The sequence below is a fragment of the Eptatretus burgeri genome, chromosome 6 (genome assembly GCF_056783735.1).
Source record: "Eptatretus burgeri isolate ZD-2024b chromosome 6, Ebu_testis_v1, whole genome shotgun sequence".
NCBI lineage: Eukaryota > Metazoa > Chordata > Myxini > Myxiniformes > Myxinidae > Eptatretus > Eptatretus burgeri.
The window spans coordinates 77,991,143-78,014,887 of record NC_140966.1 but is presented as its reverse complement, the minus strand read 5'-3'; the positions used below and the strand labels follow the sequence as shown (position 1 = coordinate 78,014,887).

The 23,745-nt window shown below is 43.5% G+C and overlaps 1 protein-coding gene across 9 annotated transcripts in view; it reads left to right on the top strand.

Annotated features, from left to right (window-relative positions):
• LOC147025128 (mesoderm induction early response protein 1-like) overlaps positions 1–23,745 on the top strand; it is a 212,033-nt gene that overhangs the window by 126,177 nt on the left and 62,111 nt on the right. For all 9 annotated transcript variants that reach the window (XM_085885788.1, XM_085885795.1, XM_085885789.1 and 6 more), the window contains 2 exons: positions 21,348–21,429; positions 21,746–21,840. In XM_085885788.1, coding sequence (XP_085741914.1) covers positions 21,348–21,429; positions 21,746–21,840 — 177 coding nt within the window. The remainder of the gene's footprint in view (positions 1–21,347; positions 21,430–21,745; positions 21,841–23,745) is intronic.

Below are 23,745 nucleotides of genomic sequence, written 5' to 3'. Positions count from 1 at the left end.
AGAGTGTATCCAAGGATGAAAGAGTGGTGATTGGAGCAGATTTCAATGGACATGTTGGGGAAGGGAATAAAGAGGATGAGGAGGTGATGGGGAGGTACGGTCTCAACAAGAGAAATGTGGAAGGGCAAATGGTGGTAGAGTTTGCAAAAAGAATGGAAATGGCAGTGGTAAACACGTATTTCAAGAATAAGGAGGAACACAGGGTGACATACAAGAGTGGAGGAAAGTGCACACAGGTGGATTACATCTTAAGTTGGACATGCAACCTGAAAGAGATTAGTGACTGTAAGGTTGTGGCAGGGGAGAGTGTAGCTCGACAGCATCGATTGGTGGTCTGTAGGATGACTTTAGAGGTGAGGTTGAGGAAGAGAGTGAGGGCTGAACCAAGGACCAGATGGTGGAAGCTGAAGGAGGAAGACTGTTGCGTGAAATTTAGGGAGGAGGTGAGACAAGCATTGGATGGTGGTAAAGATGGGTGGGATGATTGGGCAACGACAGCAGAAGTTGTGAGGGAGATTGCGAGGAAGGTACTTGGTGTGACATCTGGACAGAGGAAGGAAGATAAGGAGACTTGGTGGTGGAATGAGGAAGTACAGGAAAGTATAAGGAAGAAGGGGTTGGCGAAAAAGAAGTGGGATAGTCAGAGAGATGAAGAAAGTCGGCAGGAGTATAAGGAGTGGCGTCGAAAAGCAAAAAGAGAGGTGGCTAAGGCCAAGGAAAAGGCATATGACGAGCTGTATGAGAAGTTGGATACAAAAGAAGGGGAAAAGGATTTATACCGATTGGCAAGACAGAGGGACCGAGCTGGGAAGGATGTGCTGCAGGTTAGGGTGATAAAGGACGCAAATGGGAATGTGCTGACGAGCGAGGAGAGTGTGTTGAGAAGGTGGATGGAGTACTTTGAGGAGCTGATGAATGAAGAAAATGAGAGAGAGAAGGTTGGAAGAGGTGGAGATAGTGAATCTGGAAGTGGGGTGGATCAGTAAGGATGAAGTGAGGACTGCTATGAAGAAGATGAAAAGTGGAAAGGCGGTTGGCCCAGATGGTATACCAGTGGAGGCATGGAAGTGCTTAGGAGAGATGGCAGTGGGGTTGTTAACAAGATTGTTTAATAAAGTCTTGGAAAGTGAGAGGATGCCGGAGGAGTGGAGATTAAGTGTACTGGTTCCAATTTTCAAGAATAAGGGTGATGTGCAGAGCTGTGGAAATTACAGAGGGATAAAGTTGTTAAGCCACACCATGAAGTTGTGGGAAAGAGTAGTGGAAGCTCGGTTGAGAGGAGAGGTGATGATCTGTGAGCAGCAATATGGGTTTATGCCAGGAAAGAGCACCACTGATGCGATGTTTGCTTTGAGAATGTTGATGGAGAAGTATAGGGAAGGCCAGAAAGAGTTACATTGTGTGTTTGTGGATTTAGAGAAAGCTTATGAGAGGGTGCCAAGAGAGGAGTTGTGGTATTGTATGAGGAAGTCGGGAGTGTTGGAGAAGTATGTGAGGATCGTGCAGGATATGTATGAGGACAGTGTGACAGCGGTGAGGTGTGCGGTCGGAATGACGGACCGGTTTAAGGTTAAAGTGGGATTGCACCAAGGATCGACTCTGAGCCCTTTCCTGTTTGCAATGGTGATGGACAGGTTGACGGACGAGATCAGACTGGAGTCTCCATGGACCATGATGTTCGCGGATGACATCATGATCTGTAGGGAGAGTAGGGAGCAGGCTGAATCGAGCCTTGAGAGGTGGAGGTACGCACTGGAGAGAAGGGGAATGTTAGTCAGTAGGAGTAAGACGGAGTACATGTGCGTAAATGAGAGGGAGGGTGGTGGTATGGTGCAGTTGCAAGGAGTTGAGGTGGGGAAGGTGGATTGGTTTAAATACTTGGGATCAACTGTCCAAAGTAACGGAGAGTGTGGGAGAGAAGTGAAAAAGAGAGTGCAGGCAGGATGGAGTGGGTGGAGAAGAGTTGCAGGAGTGATTTGTGACAGAAGGGTAGCTGCAAGAGTGAAGGGGAAAGTATACAAGACGGTAGTGAGACCAGCTATGTTGTATGGTTTGGAGGCGGTGGCGCTAACAAAAAGACAGGAAGCAGAGCTGGAGGTGGCAGAGTTAAAGATGCTGCGATTCTCGTTGGGAGTGACGAGGATGGATAGGATAAGAAATGAGTGTATTAGAGGGACAGCGCAGGTAGGACGGTTTGGAGACAAAGTGAGAGAGGCGAGATTGAGATGGTTTGGACATGTGCACAGGAGGGAAACGGAGTATATCGGGAGAAGGATGTTGAAGATGGAGCCGCCAGGCAGGAGGAGAAGAGGAAGGCCAAAGAAGAGGTTCATGGATGCGGTGAGGGCGGACATGCGGGTGGTTGGCGTGTCAATGGAAGATGTGGAGGATAGAGCGAAATGGAGACAGTTGGTCCGCTGTGGCGACCCCTAACGGGAGCAAGCTGAAAGAGGAAGAAGAAGATATATATATATATATATATATATATATATATATATATATATATATATATATATATATCTATATATATATATATATATATATCCTATATATATCCTATATATATCCTATATATATCCTATATATATCCTATATATATCCTATATATATCCTATATATATATATCCTATATATATATATCCTATATATAAATATCCTATATATATATATATATCCTATATATAAATATCCTATATATAAATATCCTATATATAAATATATATATATATATATATATATATATATATATATATATATATATATATATATATATATATATATATATATATATATATATATATATATATATATATATATATATATATATATATATATATATATATATATATATATATATATATATATCCTATATATATATATATATATATATATATATATATATATATATATATATATATATATATATATATATATCCTATATATATATATATATATATATATATATATATATATATATATATATATATATATATATATATATATATCCTATATATATCCTATATATATATATATATATATATATATCCTATATATATCCTATATATATATATATATCCTATATATATATATATATATATATATATATATATATATATATCCTATATATATATATATATATATATATATATATATATATATATATATATATATATATATATATATATATATATATATATCCTATATATATATATATATATATATATATATATATATATATATATATATATATATATATATCCTATATATATATATATATATATATATATATATATATATATATATATATATATATATATATATATATATCCTATATATATATATATATATCCTATATATATATATATATATATATATATATATATATATCCTATATATATATATCCTATATATATATATATATATATATATATATATATATATATATATATATATATATATATATATATATATATATATATATATATATATATATATATATATATCCTATATATATATATATATATATATATATATATATATATATATATATATATATATATATATATATATATATATATATATATATATATATATATATATATATATATATATATATATATATATATATATATATATATATATATATATATATCCTATATATATATATATATATATATCCTACATATATATATATATATATATATATCCTATATATATATATATATATCCTATATATATATATATATATCCTATATATATATATATATATATATCCTATATATATATATATATATCCTATATATATATATATATATATATCCTATATATATATATATATATATCCTATATATATATATATATCCTATATATATATATATATCCTATATATATATATATATATATATATATATATATATCCTATATATATATATATATATATATATATATATATATATATATATATATCCTATATATATATATATATATATATATATATATCCTATATATATATATATATCTATATATATATATATATATATATATATCCTATATATATATATATATATCCTATATATATATATATATATCCTATATATATATATATATATATATATATATATCCTATATATATATATATATATATATATCCTATATATATATATATATATATATATATATATATATATATATATATATATATATATATATATATATATATATATATATATATATATATATATATATATATCCTATATATATATCCTATATATATCCTATATATATATATATATATATATATATATATATATATATATATATCCTATATATATATATATATATATATATATATATATATATATATATATATATCCTATATATATATATATATATATATATATATATATCCTATATATATCCTATATATATATATATCCTATATATCCTATATATATATATATATATATCCTATATATATATATATCCTATATATCCTATATATATATATATGAAATGAGAGCGAGAGATGAACCTTCAGAGTTTAGGCTTTATTCCATTTGATTGGAGCCGCTTCTGTGGGCACACCGGGGAATACAGGTTCAGCTAGGAGTACATAAGCAGTAACGTATACATGTGCAGTTAATCATTGCAGACAATCCGCGTAAGCACGGAGTTCGATATAATCTCCATTCTCACCAGTCAATGAGCACCTTCAGTTAACGAGCATCAAGTGAACAGCCGATGTCAATAGCAATGCCCCGGGGACAATCACTCGTGCCGCAGAGACCTCCCCTTATACGCGAGACGCACAACATGTGATCCCGCGTCATGTCCCTCAATTCACGTCAATTCACCACATTCTCCCCACCTTTAAAATGTAACTAGGGGCCCATCTTACATACCATGATTGCTTTAGCACTATAGGAGTATACATTTCAAGCAACGCGGACTAATAGATCTACAGAAGCATACATGCCAAGCAGTGATTATTTTGAGTTGTAGGAGCATGGAAATGAGCATCGATATATGATATAATGGGCATATAGGAGCATGAGCAGCGAGAATGCCGATAATCCCCTTTACAGATTGAGTCGTCGAGGGGGCCTTATTCGTCGACCTCTCCGGGAGTAAACGGCAGTTTCACTTGAGGGAGACTCCCGATCCTCTTGGCGAGCCTCGACTTGTGCCGGGGATGACTCCTCGATCGCTCTCGGGTGGAACGCGGCAGCCCCGTCGCCTGGCAGAGTTCCTGGGGGGGAAATGTCAGAAGGAGGAGTGCCAGAAGGTGGTGTACCGGCGGGAGGAGTACCTGAGGGAGCCAGATGGCGAACCGACACAGTGGTCTCCCTGCCATCCGGGAGCCTGACATGAGCATACTCTAGATTAGTGTCAATGAGTTCGACCCCCTCCACCAGGGGTTCATTCTTGCTTTGTCGTACCGGGCGTTTCATGAACACTGTACCGGGATGGGTCAGCCAGTTGGGCACCGTTTGACCGTCAACATAACGTCGTTGGTGAGTAAACATACGTTCGTGAGGAGTGGCATTTGTGGACGTGCAGAGCAAAGAGCGTATGGAATTCAGAGCGTCGGGAAGAGTAACCTCCCATCGCTCGGGGCCCAGTCCTCTCGATTTCAGCGCCAGAGTTACGGCTTTCCAAATAACTCCATTATACCGTTCCACCTGCCCGTTTCCCTGTGGGTTGTAACCCGTCGTTCGATTAGTTGCTATGCCGTGCTCTAATAGGAATTGTTTTAGCCCGGCCGACATGAAACACGGCCCTCTGTCTGAATGTATGTACGAAGGTCTCCCAAACATAGCGAAGAGGTCAGAGAGACATTTTACGACAGTGCCCGAGGTCATATCCGAGCACGGAAACGCGAAAGGGAACCTTGAATATTCATCAACAACGGTGAATATGTATCTGTTGTCTGTTTCGGTCGGCAGGGGCCCTTTGAAGTCGATGTTTAGTCTCTCGAAGGGGAAGTGGCCTTGATCAGTCTGCCAGATGCCGCGCCATAGAATCTGGGTTTTAGTTCAGCACAAACAGGGCATGAAGCATTCATTTGTTTAATATCTTCAACAGAATAGGGAAGATTTTGTCTGCGTAAGATTTAAATGTGCCATCCTGGTTACCCCTGGGTGGCACAGAGACACATGGAGGTCTTGCAAAGCCTGACTGATTGTTGCCGAACTGTAGACCCGGGAGAAGGTATCTGCAGCAGGGTTTTCTTTCCCGGGCCGGTAAACAATGTCGTATCTGTAGCAAGCTAGGTCTATCCGCCATCTCATAATTTTTTCATTCTTAATTTTCCCGTTATTTTTCCCATCAAACATGAATGCCACGGATCGTTGGTCCGTAACGAGCGTGAAGTGGTTTCCCAGTAAATAATGTCTCCATTTCCGCAGCGCTTCAACGATGGCGTACGCTTCCTTCTCTATCGCTGAGTGTCTCTGCTCGCTTCTAGAGAGAGTTCTCGAGAAGAACGCGACCGGCCGCCCAGACTGATTAAGTGTAGCAGCTATGGCGTGATTTGAAGCATCGGTCTCCACCACGAAGGGCACCGAGCTGTCGATCGATAAAACCACGGACTTACTGATATCATCCTTGAGATTGTGGAAAGCTCTTACAACAGCGGCATCTGGTGGAAAGTTTTTGCAATGCACTAGGGGATGTATTTTCTCGGAGTATTGCGAAATCCATCTCGCATAGTAAGCGAACATCCCGATCACCCGGCGCATTGTCTGCAAGTCCTGAGGTGGTGGAAGCTCACGGAGTGGGCGCAATCGCTCAGGATCAGGCTTAATTGTGCCGTCGGCTATTGTGTAGCCGAGAAGGTCAATTGACCTTGCCGAGAATACGCATTTCTCGTAGTTGAGAGTCAGATTATATTTTCTAGCAATGCTCAAGAATCTGTCCAGATTCCTATCATGTTCCCTCTGATCCCTACCGCACACTGTGACATTATCCACGTAAACAAAAGTGTCTTTGAGGTTTTCATCTGAGATGATGTCGTCCATAACCCGTTGGAAGCAAGCTACTCCATTCGTGACACCGAATGGTATCCTTCTGAACTGGTAGAGGCGCCGCCCTGCCTGGAATGCAGTGTAAGGTTTGTCTTCCTCTCGGATGGGAATTTGATGATAGGCGCTTCGCAAGTCGATGATACTGAATACCTTATAATTGGCCACGCGTTCGACCATCTCATCTATGCGCGGCAGGGGGTAGGCGTCGAGTTGGGTGAAGCGATTGACCGTTTGGGAATAATCGACAACCATTCGTTTCTTATGGTTCTGACTGCTGGTTACTAACACCTGTGCGCGCCATGGCGAATCGCTCGGTTCTATAATTCCCTCCTCCAGTAATCGCTTGGTTTCCGAAGTGATGAAATTCATGTCAGCAGTGGTATATCGCCGCGATTTGATCGCTATCGGTTTGCAGACCGGCGACAAGTTAGCGAACAGCTGGGGGGACGTCACCCCCGCGGTGGTCAACGCATTTAAAATTAGACGAGGCTTGCTTCCTCCAAAGGGTATTTCGACGCTCGTGTGCTGCTTGAGGACATTATGACCCAGAATTACGTCTGCGCACAAATCACGAAGCACCAGTACCTTTACATCCCGATGCGTGTACCCTTTTACGTCCAATTCAACATTGCAGTACCCTCGTACGCGGGATTGTAGTGAGGTGGCGGCCATGCATACCGTATTGTCAGTGGGGTGGATTACCCATTTCCTGCCCTTCACTAGCGAGCTGTTGACGAAACTTTCAGAGCTACCGGTATCAATCAGTGCCTCAGCCATATGCCCGTTAATTCGTACGTTGATGATAGCCTTGGATAGATTCCCCGGGGAGGCTGCAGTCAATTTATTTTGCGAGTAGAGAGCCGCAGAAGTGGGTTTATTTCTCCTTAGAGTAGATTTACATACCCTGGCATAATGCCCTTTCTTGTCGCAATTCATGCATGTGGCATCTCTGGCGGGACATTTTTGACGAGGATGCCTTTTGTACCCACAAAAGAAGCATTTACCAACCGGAGCAGTTGCTGAGGAGTTTGACGAGGTCTGGGTATCCGGCTCCTCGGGTGTTTCTCCATCCCCTGTGTCAGGCTGTGTCTGTGCCAGTGGGGTTCCTTGGGTTCCCATCGTAGCAGCGTTCATGAGCAGCATCGGTGTCCCAAATGACTCAGATTGCTGCTGAGCCGTATCCATCGCTCGTGCCTGATCGACTACCTTGTCAAGAGTGGGTTGCGCTTTCTCTAGTAAGCGTTGCCGTATGTGGGCTGATCTGAGTCCTTGGATGAATGCCTCCCATGTGGCTTCCTTTCGGTGTTCCTCGGCGCTTACCGCCCGGAAGCTGCCGTCTTTTCCCAGCTGATTCAGAGCTTGCAGGAACTGATCGATTGTCTCCCCGGCTGCTTGCTTGCGTGTGTTGAGAAGATGTCGTATGTATACCTCGTTCTTGGGCTTCACGTAGAGCGCTTGCAGCACCTCGGTCGCTGCTTCGTAAGTGTCGCACCCCGAGAAGAGCCTGTACACGCTGGGCGAGACATGATTCACGAGAGCGGCAAATTTGTCAGCTCCCTCCTCGATGATGGTCAGATAGTGTGAGAAGGAACAGAACCAATGTGACCATTTCATTTCTGCGTCAGTCGCGTTTGGGTCTGCGTCGAACCTCTCTGGTTTGTAGATCTTGTCCATCTTTGGTTGAGAGAGCCGAGAAAATCAAATGGAATAAATTGAAATGAGAGCGAGAGATGAACCTTCAGAGTTTAGGCTTTATTCCATTTGATTGGAGCCGCTTCTGTGGGCACACCGGGGAATACAGGTTCAGCTAGGAGTACATAAGCAGTAACGTATACATGTGCAGTTAATCATTGCAGACAATCCGCGTAAGCACGGAGTTCGATATAATCTCCATTCTCACCAGTCAATGAGCACCTTCAGTTAACGAGCATCAAGTGAACAGCCGATGTCAATAGCAATGCCCCGGGGACAATCACTCGTGCCGCAGAGACCTCCCCTTATACGCGAGACGCACAACATGTGATCCCGCGTCATGTCCCTCAATTCACGTCAATTCACCACAATATATATATATATATATATATATATATCCTATATATATATATATCCTATATATATATATATATCCTATATATATATATATCCTATATATATATATATATATATATATATCCTATATATATATATATATATATATATATATATATATATATATCCTATATATATATATCCTATATATATATATATATATATATATATATATATATATATATATATATATATATATATCCTATATATATATATATATATCCTATATATATATATATATATATATCCTATATATATATATATATATATATATATATATATCCTATACATATATATATATATATATATATATATATATATATATATATATATATATATATATATATCCTATATATATATATATATATATATATATATATCCTATACATATATATATATATATATATATCCTATACATATATATATATATATATATATATATATATATATATATATATATATATATATATATATATCCTATACATATATATATATCCTATATATATATCCTATATATATATATATCCTATATATATATATATATATATATCCTATATACATCCTATATAGGAAGGGTTGCGTCAGGAAGGGCATCCGGCGTAAAACATGTGCCAAATCACTATTCGGATCATACGGATGATCCGCTGTGGCGACCCCTCACGGGAGCAGCCGAAAGAAGAAGAAGAAGAAGAGAGAGATATATATATAAATATATATATATATATATATATATATATAAATATATATATATATATATATATATATATATATATATATATATATATATATATATATATATATATATATACATATACACACGAGATCCGTCTTAAAAGTGATGGGACTGAGCCTGCTGTGTGTTCCACTTACACAACTTGAATGAACGGGTTGCGTCACAGTTTTTCACAACATTCCAGCAATATATGTGATTGGTGATGGTTGACTGTCTGTCAAGACATTATCGAGTGCCTTGAGGACAATCCAGACCTGCTCGGGAGAGTCATTACTGGCGATGAATCGTGGATATTTGAATATGATCCTGAGACCAAACAGCGGAGTCGTCAGTGGAAAAGTCCGGCGTCACCAACACCAAAGAAAGCAAGGATGTCGAAGTCGAAGGTCAAGGTGATGCTCATTGCGTTTTTTGACATCAAGGGCATCGTCCACTTTGAGTTTCCACCACAGGATCAAACAGTGAATCAATACGTGTACAAGAAGATCCTCCGGCGCTTCATGAGATTAGTCCGGGACAAGAGAAGGGATCTGTGGGAGAACAACGCCTGGTGCTCCACCATGACAATGCCCCTGCTCACAGTGCCCTGAGCGTCCGACAGTTTCTAGCTGAGAGGAACGTGCCAACTCTGGAGCAACCCCCGTATTCGCCAGACTTGGCCCCTTGTGATCTTTTGCTCATCCCCAAGCTCAAGGGGGTGATCAAGAGGACCCGATTTCCTGATGTGGAGGCCATCAAAAAGGCCATGACGACAGAGCTCCAGAAGATTCCAGAAGAAGCCTTCTGGGGGTGCATTGAAGCGTGGAAGAAGAGGATGGGACAAGTGTGTGAAACTGGAGGGAAACTATTTTGAAGGGGACAAGCTGTGATTTCAATCTATTTTTTGGAATAAAATTTCTGTGCAGTCAGTCCCGTTACTTTTTAGACGGATCTCGTATGTATGTATAACATATATATATATATATATATATATATATATATATATATATATATATATATATATATATATATATATATATATATATACACACAAACACGACATAATAGTGACCGAAGCTTTTCGTGCTGCACTCTTCAGGGTAAAAAACCCTGTGTTCGATTCCCCCATCGTATACTATCGGTATGTTGATGACATTTTTGCCTTGTTTGAGTCTCGGAAGGCATGTGACAATTTCCAGGCATGGCTCAACACTCTCCATCCAGCGCTGAAATTTACCACGGAGCTGGAATCGTCAAACACATTCCCGTTTTTGGACGTCTTGGTTGATAGATCCAACCTTGGTTTCACAACATCCGTCTACCGGAAGCCGATTTTCACAGGGCAGTAGACTCGCTGGGATTCCTACAGCTCCACGAGAAACACTATTGCCTTGATCAATATCTTGGTTAACAGAGCACAGAGGATTTGTTCACCTTGTAATCTTCCTGCTGAAATTGACAAAATCATCAATATACCCGGTGAGAATTATTATCCTGAGCATATAGTTAAGAGAAACATCTACAAGTTTCGAAACATGACAAAAGATCGGAAGATTGGTCCGGACAAAATAAATGTCCAGTCTATATCAGGATGCCCTGGAAAGGGCAATCATCACGAAGGCACGAAGTACAAATCAAACATATTGTGTCCAACACGTTTCTGGCTGCGCAACCCTGAGTAATCTTTACTTCTCGCCGTTTGCTGACGTCAGTTAACAAGGATGTGCTACCCAGCTCACAAACCAGCAATGTTATTTCTGAGTTTAAGTGCCGATGTGAAGCTTGGTACGTGGACCACACAACACTCAAATTGGCTGATCGAATCAAACAACACCTCCCTTTGGCGATTCGAAGAAAGATTGTGAGGGTGAGAACACAACCAGTGTGAGCATGTAGACATATCCAGCAACCACCGGCCACTGTACCTGCTTCATCCTCCATTACACAGCACCTGGTTGCCAACCCTATCTGTGCAGACCAGTACAATGCAGATATGTTCAGGATACAGAGCTGAGGTCAGAGCTCGTTTCATTTATGTATGTTGTAAGCAACCTTCATCCTTACCACCGATTCAATACTATGTCGTCAAAAGGAATTTGTACGATCTCTGTGTCTCTCTCTCTCTCTCTCTCTCTCTCTCTCTCTCTCTCTCTCTCTCTCTCTCTCTCTCTCTCTCTCTCTCTCTCTCTCTCTCTCTCTCTCTCTCTCTCTCTCTCTCTCTCTCTCTCTCTCTCTCTCTCTCTCTCTCTCTCTCTCTCTCTCTCTCTCTCTCTCTCTCTCTCTCTCTCTCTCTCTCTCTCTCTCTCTCTCTCTCTCTCTCTCTCTCTCTCTCTCTCTCTCTCTCTCTCTCTCTCTCTCTCTCTCTCTCTCTCTCTCTCTCTCTCTCTCTCTCTCTCTCTCTCTCTCTCTCTCTCTCTCTCTCTCTCTCTCTCTCTCTCTCTCTCTCCATGGAAAGATCAAGGGAAGTACAGTAAAAAATGGTGAATGGATCTGAGGGGAAACCCATCCCCCCTCTCTCCAGGATGTGGTGGCAAACTCTGCTCCAGCCAATGGGAGCTCGAGGTGAAGATGATGAGCCGACAAATGGGCGTTCGGATTAACCGTGATGTCATTACGGTTGAACCAATCAGCGTCTACCTTATTGAGACCTGCGTATAAAGCACACGCCTTCACTTCCTTCTTCACTTGCTGCGATTTTTACCCTGAAGAGTGCAGCACAAAAAGCTTTGGTCACTATTATGTCGTGTTTGTTTGTGTCAATATTAAAGTTCTGTAGTACCAAACATCTGTTTCTATATTGTTGCGAATTCGCGCCCGCCGGCGTGCGAACGGCCACGTGACTCGAATCGCGGCACGTCGCCCACCGGACGGACAATTCTCTCATGACCCTCTCGGACTAACGCCGGGAGCTAGTCACGGGTGGGCCTTTCGGCCTCACCACGATCGTGCCAATCGGCCACCCGCGTGGGATAGGGTTGTTCGCCAAACTCGACCTACCTAAGTACCCACGCGGATGGTAGACCGGGCGATCGCACCTCGCCGCAGGTCGACTCCGGACACGGGCTGCTTAAGCGATCCGTTCCATTCTATCGGGATAACTGAGCGGTGTTATCGTCGGCCTCGACGGTTCCGATTAATTATTGGGCGTAATTAAGCCCACGACGAACCCGTTATGTGAAGCAAGATGGAGATTCAATTAAAGAAAAGACGGAGCGAAACGGGAAACAGTTCAACATAATACACATTTATTCCGCGGCACACGGAGAGCACACATATACAGCCAAACAGAATGCACATATATCAAATGCAACAAAAGAAACAATGACGCAGAGATACTACCGACGAAGACCGACACACGGCAACACTTAAACAGTTTTACTTCACCAGACTGGCGCCGACACACATTTGCTCAAAAGCAAAGGAAACAAGCCTCCCTCATAGGCAAGGGGGCAGACGGGCCCGTAGGCCAATGTGTGCGCGGGACCTGAAGGAGCGGTCAGGCCCGCGAGACCGGGGGGGGGAGGGGGTACTACCCGCGTCCTCGTGATGAGCCGCAAATGTGGCTGCGCAGCACTGCCCCGACTTCGTGCTCCTTCGCGGGTTTCGCGGGCTACCCCGGGGCTTTCAACAAGCGCCTCTCGCTTAAGCTATTGGTTCTAAAAACCCAGATTCCCGTCGCCTGTGTTGGTGTCCTCTCAAATTTCGGGCCTCGCCCCCCAATTTTCTTTCCATGCCCTCACGCGGTCCCATGGCTGGGACGCGTGGCTCCCCTTGGCAGGCAAGACCCTCTGCCAATTCTCCAGCTATGGCATCCCCGGGCACGACACTGCCTCCGAGCCTACCAGCTCCCTAAACACCGGGGAGTGCCCCCCATGGCAACTCCCCTGAAACGCACACGTGGCAGGCTGGCTTCCCGGGCCCCTTTCCAAGGGTCACCCGTGCCCACAACACTGCCCACGCGGCTAATGGCGCCCCGGGCCCCCGCACCATGCGGGCGCACCCGTGCCCACTACGCTATCCCGGCCCCCCATGGGCCCTTGGCCTACTACGGCCGACTAGCCTGGTGCCCGGGGTACCCACTCAGCGATACTCACCTTTTGCAGCCACGCTCCCAGCCCGTCAACAGGGCTCCTGCACCCCTCCAAACGGGTTTCGAGCCTACACTCCCACCAACAGCAAAACGACTTCCATTTTGTCAATATAACTAACCCAGCTAACTCACTCTACACTAACCCCGGGGTCCCTTGGGCGGGAGTCACTCCTCCCCCCAATCACTCATCGCACTATGCATTCCCCATTCGCTCCACTCACACAGACCCGCTGGCCTCACTCACTCAACATGTACTCACCAACACAACTCTTCAACACACACACACACCGCTGAACTCTGCCATCCTTCTAACTACCTCCCCGAACTAACTCGTGCTCCCACGTCATCCCTTACACTACAGCACGTTCCTTTTAATCTACGTAGCTAATCTACGTCCCCACTACACATTCAAAGTCTGTCTCTGTCCTCAAATCCAAAAATCACTTTCCCAACCTAAATCTCAACCAACAATCCCTCCACCTAATCCATTCCACGGGCCCCATGAGGACTTACCCCTGCCCCATGAAGCCGGTCAAGCTAAGCTAACCCTTCCCCCTAACTAGTTCCATCCTGTGCCCAGGCCAAGGGGATCATCCACCCCTTGCCCAGGAATCCTGTTCACTCGAAAGCGAGGCTTGCTGTTTTTTTTTTTTCACATGCGCAGCACCAGCGCGGTAACTCGCAACCTGCGCACCAGCGCGGCCATTCACAGCCGTGCACGTGTGGCGTGACGTCATGGCAGCTGTTCTCGTCCCTCGTCCCTCTTGGACGGTACCATCCGGCAGGGATTCACCCTCCTGCCGGATTCCTATCACACACCCAGCCATGACGTCACCCGGCGCATTAAAAAAAAAAACACAAGCCCCACGTCTCGAGGGGTTCCCCATGCGAACACATGTGCTCTGCCCGTTGGAGCTTAACACACACGCCCACGTGGAGAACCCGTCCGGTCCAAATCCGTTATCCTGCCTAAACGTTGTCCGTCCGCGGGATCGGCAAATTCACCGCGTGTGCTTCCGGACCGGGTTTCACTCCTGCAAGCGAGCACGTGGCGGCCTCGTGCGTTGCACGGCCCCGACCTCGCGCTCGCTGCTGGGTGGACCCGGCGCGGTTTCCAATCCAACTACAGCCGCCACTCGGCTTTTGTCCCTCTGTCGCCGTCTTCGTCGCCATTCCAACCACGCACACCTGCGTGTCAAGACACTCACACACCACTCCATCACATTCACACCGGGAGACGCGGCTGCATGCTCACGCTGCCCACCGTCATCTCCCTCACACACAGCGACCTTGCACACGCTGTCTCTCACACTCGGCCGCTCACTCACGCACCGTGCCTTACTCACACACGCGGAGGCACTCACCCGCGGTGTTTCACTCACACACGGCGCGCTGGGAAGCACGCATCTCGGCACACTTGCCACCACACCACTCACACACGGGGCCGCTTCCATACATGGGGACGCACTCACACCTTGCACCAAACACACCGGGACAACCACACTGGGGATTCGTGTCCCCACAAGGGGTTCCGGGGCCTCTATACCCCCCAAGCTCGGCGTGCATCTGTCCACAGCACCCGTCCCCTCAACCTCGCAAAGCACGACCGAACCCACCTGGTCGTGAGTCACTTCAAGGGGGCATAGCGGCTCCCTCCGTTCCCGAAGGAGGCAATCCAACTGCTTGCACCGGGTCACGAAACAGTCCGCCAGCTCCCCCTCATCGTCCTCCACTAACTCTGTGTGTGTGTGTGCTCGTCACTAACCCCGTCTTCATCGTGTCATCTTCCTTCTATCGTTCCCATCTCCCGTGTCTCTGTACATTTATTAATTTCTGTTGTCCCCTCGTGTCTATTAGTCTCTGCTTCTTTCTGGCGTCTTTCCCTTATCTTTACGTAGGTCAACCTTGCTTTCTCCTTAAGTTGCTCCCGTCCTCCCCTCTGTTTCACTCCTTGCTCTTTCACGATCTCCGCGTACCTCATCCTTGCTTTCTGTCTTAATTGTTCTTTTCTCTCCCTCCCAATTCCTTTCACCTCGTGTCACCGTCACTGTTGCTCTCTCTGTCACTACCCTCGTCCAACACGTCTCCCGAATTACCCTGCCCTCACCCGCCTTCACCGCGGGCCTGACAGCCGTTGCACCCCCTCCCAGCTCGTTCGCTCCCACACGTGGCGTCGCCATTTTGAGCTCCCCGGTTATTGCCTTCATGCCCGCCTGCAGGCTTCGGCCCATGTTCTGCGTCTTACCCGTCTTCTGCGTCTTAGTTTTTTCATTTCTTCCTTCATTCCTTGCGCATTTGTATCCATCTCGTTTTTCAGCATGGTGAATAGCTGGGCCATGTCGAGTGCACTCGGCTGAGCCGACTCGGCGAGGATCGGGGGGTTTTGGTGGAGAGGGGGAGGGGAGGTGTCATACACCGTGGCCGCCGCCGCACCTATTTCGGGCTCTGGGTTCAGTTGGGGGAGTTCGTCCTGAACCATAAGCATTTCCTGCTTGGGGAATTCATCCTGGACCATGGATTCTACACATTCTAAGTCCATATCTACCCCCGGCTCCCGCTCGCCTTGATACTCCATCTTATTTCTCGTAAGGGGTTAATTTTAATCGCTCGTAATTTGGAGGGAATCGGGGGTCGCTCCTCTCACCCCTGGACCGATTCCCGTGAATTTAGCTTGGAGACAGGAGAGTTTGTTTTCCCGCTCTCTGACACCAGTGTTGCGAGGAGGGGATGGGTTTGTATCCCACTCCTGACACCAGTGTTGCGAATTCGCGCCCGCCGGCGTGCGAACGGCCATGTGACTCGAATCGCGGCACGTTGCCCACCGGATGGACAATTCTGTCGTGACCCTCTCGGACTAACGCCGAGAGCTAGTCACGGGTGGGCCTTTCGGCCTCACCACGATCGTGCCAATCGGCCACCCGCGTGGGATAGAGTTGTTTGCCAAACTCGACCTACCTAAGTACCCACGCGGATGGTAGACCGGGCGATCGCACCTCGCCGCAGGTCGACTCCGGACACGGGCCGCTTAAGCGATCCGTTCCGTGCTATCGGGATAACCGAGCGGTGTTATCGTCGGCCTCGACGGTTCCGATTAATTATCGGGCGTATTAAGCCCACGACGAACCCGTTACGTGAAGCAAGATGGAGATTCAATTAAAGAAAAGACGAAGCGAAACGGGAAAACAGTTCAACATAATTCACATTATTCCGCGGCACACGGAGAGCACACATATACAGCCAAACAGAATGCACATATATCAAATGCAACAAAAGAAACAATGACGCAGAGAAACTACCGACTAAGACCGACACACGGAAACACTTAAACAGTTTTACTTCACCAGACTGGCGCCGACACACATTTCCTCAAAAGCAAAGGAAACAAGCCACCCTCATAGGCAAGGGGGCAGACGGGCCCGTAGGCCAATGTGTGCGCGGGACCTGAAGGAGCGGTCAGGCCCGCGAGACCGGGGGGGGTCCTACCCGCGTCCTCGTGATGAGCCGCAAATGTGGCTGCGCGGCGGTGCCCCGACTTCGTGCTCCTTCGCGGGTTTTGTTGGCACCGCTTGGAGTGGGGTGGGAACGGGGCCCCCTTTTCGCACTATCTCAGTGCGGGGGGAAAAGGGGGGGGGGAATTGTTGATGCCCTGGGGGAAGGAGAATGGTTGGCTGGCTTGGGTCCCGTGACGAGCGATCCCACCGCGACCTCGTCGCCGACCGCAGTCTTCCCTGCTTCGGACCCGAGCTCCTTGAACTCTTCCCCCAATTCTCAGCCGACTGCAGAAAACCACCTTGACGCCTTCGCCTCCCGACTCCACTCCGCTCTCCAACCCGACTTGACTGCCCCGCAACAACTCCAACCAAAAACTCACTCTCTGCGCAACAACTCCTCTCATTCGCCTCACGCTCGCCGTTTTATACGCCTGCAGGAGAAAACAATATGCAAATTTCCGGATCAGGATCTCCTCGAGGGCGGAGCCACGCTCGCCGATTGGACGGAGGAAAAGGGGCGTGAATCTCCACAGATCCTAGAATTTGCATATCTCGATTCCAGACAGACGCTCCTGGAGGCGGGGCCAAGCCGCCCGCACTTGCTAATTGGACGGATCAGAAGTGCGCGTGTAGCATTCCTGATCCGAATTCTCCTCGGAAAGGCTGCTATTTGCACTCGCGGCTCGGCGCGTATCTTGTACGAGCCCAGGACAGCCCGATGCTCGGTGCTCACAGGTGGTGCGGGAATGGCTGTAGAAGGAGGGAGGTGAAGGTGGTGGAGGGTTTCCGGCGGTGGCCGATGGCCATGGTGCCGTTTGGAATGGTGGTGATGCGATGTTTGCGGGAGCGAGTTGTGAAGGTAAAGGTCGTGGCTGTTGGCGTTGTTGTTGTTGTCTGATGGTTGGAGCGTGGTTGGTTCAAAATAAAGATAGAACAGAAAAACGGCTATCTCAAAGCGTCGCAGCCCGAATGAATCACATTAATTCCCTCTAAACAACGGTTTTGGGGCTAACTACACATGTACTTAAAAGTTATCTCACCTAGGGGACCTGAATGGTGGTTTGCGAATTTCCACAACCGTAACACTATATATATATATATATATATATATATATATATATATATATATATATATGTATATATATATGTGTATATATATATATATATATATATATATATATATATATATATATATATATATATATATATCTGTATGTGTTTGTATGTATGTATGTATGTATGTATGTATATATCTATGTGTATATATTTATGCATATATCTATGTGTGCGTGCGTGCGTGCGTGCGTGCGTGTATTTACATATCGTAGCCCACAATTTCCAAGTGAAAAACAATTCTACAAATTTCAGAAAATGAATTAAAAATACAAAACTGGAATATCTTGGTTGGACAAGTGTCCCACTCCCCTCAGTTAATACTTGGTAGAAGCACGTTTGACAGCAATTACAGCTGTAAGTTTGTTGGGATAGGTCTCTACCAACTTTACACAACTTCATTGAGCAATATTTACCCATTCTTCTGCACTCAACTTTTGAAGCTCAGTCAAGTTGTGTGGGGAGCGTTGATGGACAGCAATCTTCAATTCATGCCACAGATTTTCGATTGGATTTAAGTCAGGGCTCGAACTGAGCCACTCAAGGACATTTATATTTTTGGTCCTTAGCCACTCCAGTGTAGCTATAGCTGTGTGCTCCGGGTCGTTGTCGTGCTGAAAGATCAACTTCCGTTCCAATTTCAGCTTTCTTGCAGAGGGCAGCAGGTTTTCCTCTTGGAGTTTTCTGTATTTTGCTCCATCCATTTTCCCTTCTATCCTGACAAGTACCCCAGTCCCTGCTGATGAGAAACATCCCCATAAGCTGATGCTGCCACCACCATGTTCGCAGTAGGGATGGTATTCTTTGGGTGATGTGCTGTGTTGGGTTTGCGCCAAACATAACGTTTTGCATTTAGGCCAAAAAGTTCCATCTTGGTTTCATCAGACCACAAAACTTTTTGCCACATGCCTTCAGAATCTCCAAAGTGGTTTTTCACATACCTCAAATGTGACTCAAGGTGGGCATTTTTGAGTAATGACCTCCTTCTTGCCACCCGACCGTACAGGCCAGATTTGCTATTTTAAGGGGGTGCGCACTTATCCACCAAGATATTTTAGTTGTGTACTTTTTAATTAAGTTTCTGAAATTTGTCGAATTTGTTTTTCACTTGGAAGTTGTGGGCTACGATGTGTAAATAAAGGTGGAAAAAGTCTGATTTTATGCATTTTAAAGAGGTGGACTTCCTGGGATAACGACTGCCACTCAGAACCAATGCATTCACACGACCCATCTACAGAATATATTTCAAACTGTCCATATTCCTGCAAACACACTCCCTGGAATTTGCAGTATAAGTGTCACTGTCTTGAGGCATCTCTGTAATGCAGGGATTTGTGCTCGTCCTGTTCAGCATCCAATATCTGAACCGCAACTCATTCAAGCACGGTTGCAGTGGTCTCAAATCAGTACATCTGATCGACACGTAAGCAGTGGGAAAGTGGTTTGTTCAGTGACTGATCCAGGTTTCTCCTTGAAAGGTATGATGGGCATGCACGTGTTTACAGAAGACGAAGTGACCGATATGACCTCGTCTCTGTGCAGGAAGCCGCAAATTTTGGATGTGGAAGTGTCATGATGTGGGGTGATGATGCTGAAACCTTTCACACAAATTTGATCCATAATCATTGCAGTCTTACAACAGATCATTACATTGATGAGCTCATACCGCAGCATATGCTGCCTATCCTTCAACAACATGGTCCAGTAATCATCTTTATACATGATAATGCTCATGCTCACAGAGGCAGTTGAACAAAGAATGTTGTTGTCAATGCCAACGTTAATGTCATGACAACCTGGGCTGTCATCTTCCCAGATTTAAATCCAATTGAACAACTCTCGGATATGATTTATCCTTGCCAAGACTGCCACAGACCCTCGATGAGTTGGAGCAGGAACTGATTCGGGCGGGGAATGCCATTTCCCAGGCTCAGATTTGAGTGCTCATTCAGTCAATGTGACGATGGTGAAATGCGGTGATTGCTGCCATCATTTGGCATACTCGGAATTGAGTTACTTCTATCGTTTGATCCCGATGTGAAAACATTCGCTACAAGGCAGCATTACTTGATTAGGTCACAATGAAATGAACTTTTTATTATTCAGCATTTATCTCTATCAAAGGTTTACACCTCATCTGTGTCCCATGATATCACATAAATAAATCGCAACAACCTGTCACGTGTTCAGTTTTCTTGTGGCAGTGTGTGAAAAAATGAGCGAGTTTGTTTTGTTTTCTCCTTGTAGGCTTTCTAACCCTTTTGCCAATCTCTCCAAGATTTGCTGCATTGCATTATTTTCGTAGTCCTGAGGTCAATGTCACAAGAAAAAAATTTCAATTCTTTCAAGCACATACCTCTGCCAGTTTTTACAAATTTACGTAAAAACATGAAATAACAGTGCTTTAGATGATCGTGTGTCATACATCGGATGCCTCGCTCCATTGGGAGAGGGGCAGAGCTAGGACTGCACCTGCACATTGGAAGGTTGATGTTCGTCGGGAATCCAACCGATTGTATTTAAATATTTGCTTTCCGTACTTAGAATGGAAATGAATATACTGTTCAATGGTTATTCAGACTCTGGTGACTATACACGAATGAGTGGTCGCACGATCCTGCATGACCTTAAACAAGCAAATTGAGGCTATTTGGCTGATCACTACAGTGTTGCACTCCCGAGTTTTTTCCTACAGCTGTAAACAACAATCTTCATGTTTTACTAAAGTATAAAGAACCCAATTTGAACGGGTGGCACAACTTGTTATTAATATTGATCATTTATAATATTTTGATGACAATCACTCGTCTGTATGCTTTTGTTTTAAGGTGCTTTGGGAGCTCCACAGGTGTAATTACAAGGCACGAGAAGCTCTTCGTCGTTCACGGGCTAACTCACGCACCGAGGGAGGTAACATCGAGCCAATTGTATATCCAACTCTTAGACAGCTCTTGCATGTAGGATTGAAGTTTCACACTTAGATGATCCAGGGTTGAAGGTTTAAACAATTTGCCCAGCAGAGTATCACATGCAAGATGAAGACATTGAGTGATCAGTGCAGTTTTACACAAATTACGACATTTGTTGCCAATTAAGAAATCAATACAGTGATATGGGAATTGAAAGTGAGATCTCTACATAATGAGTTGTATGCTTCCATGGAAATTCCAAGTGGAGCAACCCATTTACTTGTCTAATCAAGTGCTTTATGATGGTTGTGCTTTAGGTGAACTGGCCAAATGGACAGTGCAGGAGCAGAAGAACTTTGACGTGGGAATGCGTGTACATGGGAAGGACTTCCACACTATCCAGGCTAACAAGGTCAATGTCTTATTGATATCGATCCATTTCAATTAGAATTCATGTATTAATGAGGTATTTATTTTATTTTATGATCGTAAAAAACTACAGCAACACTCAGTAGAGCACATACCTCCGCCAGGCTGAAGAATTTACATTTTGTATCCCACTGATAGACCAGATCTGCATCCGGACCATTCGTCCTTGTCACATACCAAAATCTGCTCAGCTTGTTCTTGTCATATACCCAACTCATCCACCAAGTTTTATCATAATCTGTTCACAACTTTTTGAAATATCATCTGATATATTATTTGTTGGCCCAATCTCTTAATGGTGAAGATTCGCATCTAATAACTTGAGAGTTCATAGAATACATTACCCCACACAGTATATTCTTCAATTTAAATAAAATAATGATTTCAAAGATCGTTTTTAAAAATCCAGATGCTTAATGCTTCTGAAGCAGGCTTATATACATGCGTAATAAGACGACGTTGAATCGCAGTTTGGGAGATGGAAGCTTTATTGATCACCATACAATGCAGCGTCAGTTGTTATCATACATAGCCATATCAACAGCCTCTTCTTCACCACGATACCCTCTCTCGTGTCACGCCCTCTCGTGCTGTATATCGATACATAGCATGGTTTCTTGAATTATTATGAAGGTAATTTGTGTTCTACAATATTTAAGTATATAATTTAATTTAAATACAGGTTTAAAGAGGTTTAAAGACATATAAATAAATTAATTTTCACGTTTTACCACCATTTTCCCCCGTGTCTATTATATCACCGTATCTAACACATTCGATTAGGTATTCATACCTGTTGTTTGTGTCCTTATATAACATCCTTAAGAAACAGTAAGTGTCCTGTTTGGAAGGATTTTCAATTTTTTTCTGACTCCCAGGTAGGCACACTAACATTTTTATCTCGCTCCTCTGCGCATGCGCGATCTGGATGAATTCAGAGCCAAAGTACTGTAAATTGACAAACTTGTCTTCCGATTTGTGTTCAAAATATATCATTCGATTTACATAAGTCATTCCTCAAACACAGTGACGATCGTATACTGAGAAGACAGACAGACATAAACCAATTGCTTAACCCCGTTTTTCGCTTCGTGCTCAGGGTAATAAAGATTGCAAAGGTCATATAAAAAATTAATTACAGAAGATTACCGCCATTCATGCAATGGCTCTTGCACAACCCTATCCAATACATTACATTAGTTCTTCATGCCTGCTGAATGTGTCCTTTATGATGTCCTTAAAAACAGTAACTTTCCTGTTTAGACTGATTTTCAATTTTGTTTCATTGCCAAGTAGGCAGAGTAAATTTTTTTTTAATCTCACTCCTCTCTGTGCATGCATGATCGGGACAAATTCAGACAACATACTGTTAAACAGCGGGTTGTTTTCCGATTCATGTTCTGATTGGTGTTCATAATATAACATTCAATTTAAATTAAGTTGTTCCTCGATCATAAACTGACATTTGTGGATAGATGGACTGAGGGATTGACTGGCGTGAACCTATTGCTTAACACCACTTTATATTTTGCGTGTGTGGGGTAGTTAAAAAATTATCGGATCCGGATCCGGATCTTCACCAAAATCTAATCAATTTGGCCTTGTCACAAACCGAACCTGTTCTCCAAAATTCGGCTGAATGCGTCCATAACTTTTTGAGATATCATGCTCACAGACGGGTGAAAACATAACTTAAGTCCACCTTCGGTGACGGAGGTGATCAGCAGCAATGTTGTTACAAAATACAATCCTTCAGAGAAGTACAAGTGAAATGAGCAATTCTCATCTTTGTATGACAGTGCAAAGTTAAATAACTGCTTGGTCAATTCTGCGCAGAAATATAGAGAGCTTTCTTGCCAATTAAAGGAATCGTCCTCATCTGAACATA